Consider the following 9,961-nt stretch of genomic DNA (forward strand, 5'->3'; position numbering starts at 1 on the left):
TACACATATGACCCAGAGGGATGCATATGGAGAATCACTGGGGTGTCCAGCCGCAGGTGGAATTTTAAACCCCAGGGGTGGCAAGGTGGCTTGCCAAGGGAAAGACACACGCTCACAAGGAGACTTACAGTGGAATACACATGTGGGGGTCGCCCAGAGGGGGAACCATGCACATGGAGGCACCTAGTCAAGCGCAAAAGCTGCGTTATGGCAGATTGGCATAACTCAGGCGTTGACGTCACCAGTGCTGGAGGAACTCAGAGCTTATCAGACTCACCTGAGAAGAAAATCGCACGTATCCCGTCCGTGGAGAGGAATGGCGAGCAAGCGAAGACACCTGAGCAGAATCTAGCACCGGCTGGTTGAAGCGAGTACATGAGAAGAAACTGGCTCTACGCGGAGATTATAGAATCTCGCGAATGTGTTGGGTGTCGCCCAGCCTGCAGCTCTACAAATGTCTGTTAGCGAGGCGCCATGAGGAAGCCACACTACGTGTGGAGTGGGCTTTCACACCAAGGGGGCACGGACGACCTTGCTGCTGGTATGCCAAAGCAATGGTATCCACTATCCAGTGAGATAACCTTTGCTTTGAGAGAGCCTTTCCCTTCAGCTTCCCACCATGACAGACAAAGAGCTGGTCTGAGGTCCTGAAACACCGCGTTCTGTCTACGTAAGCACGGAGGGCGCGTACTGGACAGAGCAGTGCCAAGGCTGGGTCTGCCTCCTCCAAGGGCAGCGCTTGCAGGTTCACTACCTGGTCTCGAAAGGGTGTGGTAGGAACCTTGGGCACATATCCAAGCCGGGGTCTCAGGATCACGTGAGAGTTAGCCGGCCCGAATTCCAGGCACGCTTCGTCAACCGAAAATGCCTGCAGGTCCCCTACCCTCTTGATGGAGGCCAATGCAACCAGGAGCGCTGTCTTCATTGACAGGAACTTAAGCTCCACTGATTGCAAAGGCTCAAAGGGAGCACTCTGCAGGGCAGTGAGAACCACTGAGAGGTCCCAAGAGGGAACGAGGGGAGGACGAGGAGGATTTAGTCTCCTCGCTCCCCTCAGGAACCTGACGATCAGGTCGTGCTTTCCCAGAGACTTACCATCAACTGCTTCGTGATGTGCGGCAATGGCGGCAACATACACTTTCAGGGTGGAGGGAGACAGCCTTCGCTCCAACCCTTCTTGATCGGGCATTTCGTGGGTTCTTGATGTTTAGAAGAACACCAGTTGACGAAGAGGTTCCACTTCAACGCATAGGCATGTCTCGTGGATGATGCTCTAGCGGAAGTGATGGTAGCCACCACCGCAGGTGGTAGGGTACTCAAACCTGCCTCGTCCCGTCCAGGAGCCACACGTGGAGGTTCCAAAGATCGGGACGAGGGTGCCATAAGGTGCCCCGTCCCTGAGAAAGGAGGTCCTTCCTCAGAGGAATTGGCCAGGGAGGTGCTGTCGCGAGGAGTACTAGTTCGGAGAACCAGGTCCGGTTGGGCCAATACGGGGCAACCAAAATGACCTGCTCCTCGTCCTCCCTGATCTTGCGCAAGGTCTGCGCAAGAAGGCTCACTGGGGGAAACGCATACTTGCGTAGGCCCCGCGGCCAGCTGTGCGCCAGTGCATCCGTGCCGAGCGTGCCCTCGGTCAGGGAATAAAACAGGTCGCAATGGGACGAGTCGTGGGAGGCAAACAGGTCTACCTGTGCGTCGCCGAACTGATCCCAAATCAGCTGAACCGTCCGGGGATGGAGTCGCCATTCTCCAGCGAGAGGCCGAACTCGAGACAGCTCGTCGGCCGCCTGGTTCAGGTGTCCCGGGATATAAATGGCTCGAAGCGACCTCAGATGCTTCTGACTCCATATGAGGAGGTGGCGAGCGAGTTGCGACATACGGCGGGAGCGTAGACCACCTTGATGGTTGATGTACGCTACTGTTGCGGTATTGTCTGATCGGACTAGTACGTGCTGACCCCTGAGCAGCGCATGGAAGCGGTGCAGGGCGAGACGTACAGCCAGCAACTCGAGGCAATTGACATGCCAAAGGCGCTGGGGTCCTGTCCAGGAGCCCGCGGCAGCATGACCATTGCACATGGCGCCCCAGCCCGTGTTGGAGGCATCTGTTGATACAACAACATGCCGGGAAACTCGTTCTAAGGGCACTCCGGCCCGTAGAAAACTGAGGTTCGCCCACGGGGTGAAGGTCTGACGGCAGGCTGGAGTCACTGGGACTTGGAGCGTGCCGTGTTGCCATGCCCACCTCGGGACTCGATCGCGAAGCCAAAGCTGAAGCGGTCTCATATGAAGCAATCCCAGCGGCGTTACTGCGGCTGCGGATGCCATATGCCCCAGGAGCCTCTGAAAAAGTTTCAGTGGAACCGCACTCTTGCCCTCGAACTGACGAAGACAAGTCAGCAGTGACTGCGCGCGCTCGCTCGTAAGCTGCGCGCACATGGCGACCGAGTCGATCTCCATACCGAGAAAAGAGATCCTCTGCACGGGGCAGAGTTTGCTCTTCTCCCAGTTGACCCGAAGGCCCAGACGGACTAGGTGCCGGAGCACTAGGTCCCTGTGTTCGCAAACCTGGTCTCGAGAGTGAGCTAGGATCAGCCAGTCGTCGAGATAGTTCAGGATGCGAACCCCGTGTTCCCGGAGGGGAACAAGGGCTGCCTCGACAACCTTCGTAAAGACGCGAGGAGACAGGGCTAGCCCGAAAGGGAGAACCGCGTACTGGTATGCCTGCCCCTCGAAAGCAAACCGTAGAAACGGTCTGTGTCGAGGTAAAATGGAGACATGGAAGTAGGCGTCCTTCAGGTCGATCGCTGCAAACCTTTCCTGCGGCCGCACACACTGGAGGATGTGTTTGGCCGTGAGCATCTTGAATGGCAGCCTGTGAAGGGAGCGGTTCAAGACGCGCAGGTCGAGGATTGGCCGTAACCCACCGGACTTCTTGGGTACAGTGAAGTAAGGGCTGTAGAAACCGGACTTCATTTCGGCTGGAGGGACAATCTCGATCGCACCCTTCGCCAGCAGGGTGGCGACCTCCGCTCTCATGACAGGGGCATTGCCACCGACCATAGTGAAGCGGACTCCCCTGAAGCGGGGAGGAGATCTCGCGAACTGAATCGCGTAGCCGAGCCTGATGGTTCTCGCGACCCAGCGGGACAGTCTGGGAAGCTCTAGCCAGGCCTCCAGAAAGTGCACCAGCGGGGTCATACGAACCACAGACGTACCGTCGGTGGGGCAGCGAGGCGGAATGACCGGCACCGGCGAGGGTGGCATAGCGGCCCTGTGCGGGGGCACGGTCATTAACCGCGTCCTGCCAGAGGAGGCCAGGGGAGGGCGCGCGTCCCACGGGGGCGTGCTCTGGCAGGGGACTGGCGACAGAGGGGGATGAGAGGAGCGTGGCCCGTGGGCGGCGCGTGCTGTCATCCCACACCTCTGGGACAGAGGAGGGCGGCAGTGGCGGGACCCGAGGGTGGCGCGCACTGCGGCCCTCTGGCTCTGTAGGCTCAGGATTGGGGATTTCGATTCTTTCTTTAACCACATTAGGGTGCTGCCCGTCATGGGACGAGCAGCGGGGAGTGGAGAACAAAAGATTCTCCCCCGGCCCTCCACCGGGGGAAGGAGTGGCCCTGCTACCACCTCCTGTAGAGAAAAGAAAGCCAATCCTGAGCTGCCCGTCTCAGGAGCGCCGCTTAGCCTGGCGTTTAGCGGGCCGCGGGGCTGGAGAGGGCTGTGGCGCCTTCCTACGGCTTCCTCCGCGACGCGGCGCCGGTGAAGGCTGCTGCTGGGGCCGTGCGGGAGGGGCGGGAGCGGGAATCCTCGCGGCGAGCAGGCTGAGGATTCTGTACCGGCGGCTGAGCAGCAGCAGCGCGTCGGGGCAGAATGTGCTTGATCGCCTCAGTCTGCTTCTGGGCAGTCGAGAACTTTTGGGCAAAATCCTCGACCGCACCGCCGAAAAGGCCGGCCTGGGATATGGGAGCGTCAAGCAGACGAGTCCGCTCGGGCTCACGCATATCAGCCAGGTTCAGCCAGAGATGTCTCTCCTGGACCACAGCTGTGGACATCACCAAACCCAGGGAGCGCGCGGTCACTTTCGTCGCCCGGAGAGCGAGGTCAGTGGCGGCGCGCAGCTCATCAAAGAGCCCTGGGTCTGTCCTACCCTCGTGCATGTCACGGAGCATCTTGGCCTGGTAGACCTGCAAGATGGCCATGGCATGCAGAGAAGCAGCTGCCTGTCCCGCCGCTCTGTAAGACTTCGCCATCATGGATGACGAAAATCTACAGGCTTTGGATGGGTGCTTTGGATCACCACGTGATGAAGCGCTTGCCGGACACAGCTGCATCGCGACAGAACGTTCAACCGTGGGAATCCCAGTGTACCCACAAGCATCAGCTCTATCGAGGGGAGGAAAGGCGGAGAAAGCCGACGAACGATCGCGGGAAGACATGGGAGCCTTCCAGGACCGCGTGACTTCCTCATGCACTTCCGGGAAGAATGGTATTGGGGTTGGGCGGCGACGAGTGTCAGCGGCCGCTCCCAAAAACCAATCATCCAGCCGCGAGCGCACTGGATCAGGTGGCGGGGACCACTCAATACCAATGGCCGCGGCTGCCCGGGAAAGCATGGCGGTCAGCTCGGGATCAGACTCGGGCAATGCTGGCGCGCCCGAGGGCGGCAACACAGCCGAATCCTCACTTCCCGAGGACTCGCGCCCACCTTGTGATGCAGCGATCGACATCGTATCTTCCTCTGGAGCTCCAAACGAGATGCGCTGGGGCTCCGAAGAGGGACCAGCGGTCTCAGTTTGAACACTCGCGGGTGCTGATGCTGGAGAGGGGTGTGTGGACCGTGGACGTGTCGGCGGTATGTCCCACACAGTCACCCTCAGGTCACCCCGGCCACCAGCCGAAGTACTAGCCCTCTCGGGACCAGTAGATCGGGGTGTGGGTAGGGGGACTCTCGCTCTAGTGAGCTCATTGAGTCTCGACCGCAGCATAGAGATGGTCATGTTCCCGCAGTGGGAACATGAGTCATCCACGAACGCTGCTTTAGCGTGATCAACGCCCAAACACGCTAAGCAGAGATCGTGCCCATCAGAGAAAAATATGTCGCGACCGCAACCAGAAGTGCACGGGCGAGGCATCTTTAAAAAGACGTGCCACGTGCAATGCTCTTTTTGTGAGAGGAAAAACTCTGCGGATGCTGAAGCGAACAGGGAGAGACACACTATCTGTCAGATCACTGACCAGATCAGCAGGGTAGTGAGCACTCGGTGAAATCGCCGTCACACCAACACCGGAGAGTTCGCTCGTCTCGAAGGTAAGAGAAGACTAACTCAGAATCTTTGGCTTGCAGGAGTGGAGAAGTTCTCGGCTCCGAAGCGAAAGCATGTCTGCATTGTGCCGCGTACTTCCTTATATACCCCCTGCGGCGGGCGGAGTTACGCTATGCAAATTCCGCAGACCCATGGCATTTCATTGCCATTGGCTCGTTTTATATACTCGAAGGTGATAGGCTTCTAAGCGAAACCCCAATCGTCGTCATCCGACGTAACTCGGAGTGACCACGAAAGGGAACTGCATTTCAGACTTGGCAATTTTCCATCTCAAAAGAAGATCAAAAACTTTTTCAAAATGCAAGTTTTGGGCGGTTGTGGTCCATATACAGCATCTGCTGCAGTATTTCAACCACTAAAAACAGTGGGACGTTAAACGTGGAAAACATCTAAAGTGCTTTAATGTACTATTTTAAAAGATCAAATTCTGTATACAGCTTATTGAAGATGCATTTTATATACAGGCGAGCAGATGAGCCCAGAATATGAACGCTACATGCTAAATGGTTGAGCATTTCCTTTATTTCATTGGAAAAAAGCTTAACGAGAAACTGCGTGTTGTGTTTATATTCTGGGTTCATCAGTGTGCCTGTACATAGTATGCATAATCAAAAAGATGTATACTGAATTTGGTCTTTTAATATCACTGTCTTACTACATTAGTATTTAGCACAAACCTGGTAAAAATGACCTGCCGGCAATAGAGGAAAGCCTTGTTTTGCCCTTCAGGTGGGCGTTCCTAAAAGGGTGTGACGTCACGTGAAAACTGAGTACACACACACTGTCATGTTCAGTCGTAGGCTGCGTCCGAAATCGCATACTCTGATGAGTCGGTACTTATTTTGAATAAGTAATTACTTCACGACCGCTAAAAAAGTGTGTTCTATAGTATTAATGTGTGTGGTATGAAAGTAATCTGGAAGTACTACATTTGCCATGTTGTCATTATTATGTGACTTACACTGCCATTCATAAATCCTCTCCCGTGGCCTCATGGGATTGTAAAGTGTCCATCGTCTGCACACTTCAGAAACTCTCTGGAAGTAGGTCAATCGGATACTTTTTGCCTACTCTTTTATGAGTACTGTGAATTCGGACATACTACTTTTGTCACATACTGTTTTTCGTCCTACTGTATAGTAGGGAAGTATGCGATTTTGGATGCAGCCTTTGTTTCAGTTTTGTTATTAAGGACTTTTAGTTTGCTTCTCTTTGTTTTCCTGTTTCCTGTGTTCCGTTTTGTATTTAGTTGTCATGGTTATTCATTATAGATTGTTAGAGTTCTTTGTATTCTACGCGCTTTTGCGTTTATCCTCATCTTTTGTTTAATTAGGGGGGTTTTCCTCAGCCCCTACGTGACACACACACATACACACGTTGGGTTTCCATGTTTTATGGGCACTTTCCATAGACATAATAATTTGTATACTGTACAAACAGTATATTCTATCCCACAAACCTTTTACATTTTCAAAAAGCATCACATAGTATGATTTATAAGCTGTTTTCCTCATGGGAACCAAAAATGTCCCCACAACAACAAGGATTTTAGAGACTGCCATCTTTGTAGGCACAATTTGTCCCCATAACATAGCGTTTACTAGGACCACACACACACAATTATTTGGAAAATGTACTACAGTCATGTTGTATTATGTGTCTCAGGAATGGGGGACATGGCAGTGTCTAACTCCATTGGCAGCAATATCTTTGACATCCTGCTGGGACTGGGCTTCCCCTGGACTCTAAGAACTCTAGTAGTAGACTACGGATCAACAGTGAGCATTTTACGTATTCTAAAACCGATGCAAATGTCTTCCTGTTGATGCTTTCATCTGATTGGTCTGTGTCTTTTGTCAGGTATTCATCAATAATAAGGGCCTGGTCTATTCTGTTATCCTGCTGCTCGCATCAGTCTTCCTCACTGTGAGCAACCCAGTACCACAACATACAAGCCCTACACCAGAGACTCTCAACCATATTTGGTTTGCATATTAATTACATAATCGTAAAAAATAATAATTTTGGTAACACTTTAGTTTAGGGTCCAAGTCTCACTATTAACTAGTTGCTTATTAGCATGCACATTTCTAGGATATTGGCTGTTTATTAGTACATAATTAATGTTCTGCATGACCATATTCTATTAATTGGACCCTAATCTAAAGTGTGACCAATATTCTTAACAAAAGTCCTCAGTTCTGAGGGAAAAAAAGGTTTATATCTCACAATTCAGATTTTTTTTTCTCTCAGAATTGTGAGATATAAACTCAAAATCTTTACTTTTTTATTTCTTTCTGATGAAAAATGAATCAGAAAGTGGGATATTAAAAGCATAGGCAGTGAAATCCCCCTAATCACACACTGACTACCCACATACTCAATGCAATTAGTGTCCATGTTAACTGTGTTATGTGTCTTGTAGGTCCTGAGTGTGCATCTGAATGGCTGGAAGCTGGATCGGAAACTAGGTTTTGGTCTCTTGCTTCTTTACTCTGTTTTTTTGCTCTGCTCCATCCTCTTTGGTCAGCTCTAGAGGCTTCACACAAGTTTATATCCTACAAATCTGACAGGTTTTTTTTTTTTTTTTTTTTTTTCATTGTTGTTTTGGGTTGAATTTGATAGTGCTTTTACTGATCAGGTACTAAATGTCGGCTGATTTCATGTAGCAGCAAAAGGAAATGATATGCTCTGATATACTGAATGGTTTTCAAACAGTCAAACTGAAATGACAGTGCTCATATCCAATCAGTCCTTTGATCTGTCCATTAAGCACTGCTTCAAGCTGGAGGGGTTACTGTATAATATAATGGATTTATCTTCAGTCTGACATCTTACAAGAACTCTAAAGTATTACAATAAGCCACCGTTTAGCTGCTTATAACTTCAGTATATTCTCTTTGCTGTGTTAAACCCTTGTGAAAAAGAAGTACACTTTAACATACTTTTAAAAAGAGTATTTATTATGGAAATATATATATATATATATAAGTGAATGTCATGTCTTCAGACACTTAATCGCAGGTTAATTACAATTAAATTAAATTTTATAATAATTTAAATGTATATTAAATGCGATAGGTTGAACTTTACACCCAATTCAGTGTGACTTTAGTATATCTTTATTTGTAATGTCATAATTAATTCTATTGTCTTTGAAATATGGTTAGTGAACTGCCTAATGCACTAAGTATTTATGGTAAGCTAAAATATACTTTAATGTAATTTCTGTTGAAACTTGTATGTCATGCATTTAAATATATTTATAATTACACATTTGTAGAGATGAAGTTGCAATTTAGTACATTTAAAATATTTTAACTTTAGCTGTAATATCAAACTGTTAAAATTATAATCAAGTACTTTACATGTGCATTAATATGTTTGTGAACACATAAAAATAAGGGTACTTTAAAGCATGGCAAAATATTATTAAAACATAATAATTAAAAAATAATACATACTTCAAAGTAAAACTTTTAATTTGACTATTACAAAGTACACTTTTTAATACTGTACTTAGTCAAGTGTCATGACTATGTTTCATAACACAATTATGAAAAGTCTACTTTGTAATAAAGGAATTTATTATATAATAAGTCTTTTAATTCAATAATATATTTTTTTCTGCAAGTACAGTTTATAAAAAAATAAAGATTTGAAGTACATTACAAGTGCACATTCGATACTATTAAGCACACTTCTTTTTCACGAGGGAAGTCCTGTTGCTGTGTTAATTTATACAACAGTTCAGTTAGTCCTCGAATCTGATTGGCTGAGCTGCATTCCAAGAGTACTAATAGCAACAACAGCACTGGGATGTTTCACACAGTTTGTAATGGTCTGCTTGTCTGTGTTCAGAGCTTTCCAGCCTATGTATCCAGCCTCTCTAACTATTAAGGTGTAAACTCATAGTGGAGCTCGACCCGAGTGAAAATGCAGGAAAAAGCTGTTTTTCAGCGTCACTGATATACACTATTCCAGTATTCCAGTCTGTTTGTTACTTGGTGACATCCAGAACTTGATGCTTTGGCTTTTTCTGGAAATACATTTGAGGTTGTGCATTTACATACACCTTGCAGAATATAAAAAAGTTAATTAAAAAATGAAAAAAGGGATCATAAAGTACTGCCCTGAAAATGGTCCACAAGACCACACTAATAAAAAAGTTCAAAAGTTTACACACCCTTGAATCCTAAACTGTTTCCCACTAATCCATGTTTTTTTGTTTTTTTTATTATTATTATTCAGCAATTATTTTGTCTTGTGGACTATCTGTGGTGTACACATCTGTGGTGTATTCAGAGCTTATTTAGGGCAGTTCAGTTATTTAATTATTAGAATTTAGCAGGATCTGCAAGGTGCTTCTAAACTTATGACCACAGCTGTATTTCTATATAGGTCTAAATAAGACTTAAAAGCAAAAATCATACACGCAGTCGTGCTGTACTCGATATCAGCGTTCAGACGTAGATAATTGCAGGGTTGTTAATTCAGAACAACATACTGTACTACATGACAGCATTAAACCAGTTGTTTTTAGAAATATATAATGATCAAGCATGCATGCATCTAAGCTATATATAGTGTTGGGTACGTAACTTCTGAAATAATTTGGCACTGATTACAAATGAA

The 9,961-nt window shown here is 48.1% G+C and overlaps 1 protein-coding gene across 2 annotated transcripts in view; it reads left to right on the forward strand.

Annotated features, from left to right (window-relative positions):
• Positions 1-8,902, forward strand: part of LOC311287127 (sodium/potassium/calcium exchanger 3) — a 67,960-nt gene extending 59,058 nt beyond the window's left edge. For both annotated transcript variants that reach the window (XM_084403738.1, XM_084403739.1), the window contains 3 exons: positions 6,992-7,104; positions 7,187-7,252; positions 7,752-8,902. In XM_084403738.1, coding sequence (XP_084259864.1) covers positions 6,992-7,104; positions 7,187-7,252; positions 7,752-7,862 — 290 coding nt within the window. In that variant the 3' untranslated portion in view covers positions 7,863-8,902. The remainder of the gene's footprint in view (positions 1-6,991; positions 7,105-7,186; positions 7,253-7,751) is intronic.
• Positions 8,903-9,961: the final 1,059 nt, after the last annotated feature.

The sequence above is a fragment of the Rutilus rutilus genome (genome assembly GCF_951802725.1).
Source record: "Rutilus rutilus genome assembly, chromosome: 3".
NCBI classification, from domain to species: Eukaryota; Metazoa; Chordata; class Actinopteri; order Cypriniformes; family Leuciscidae; genus Rutilus; species Rutilus rutilus.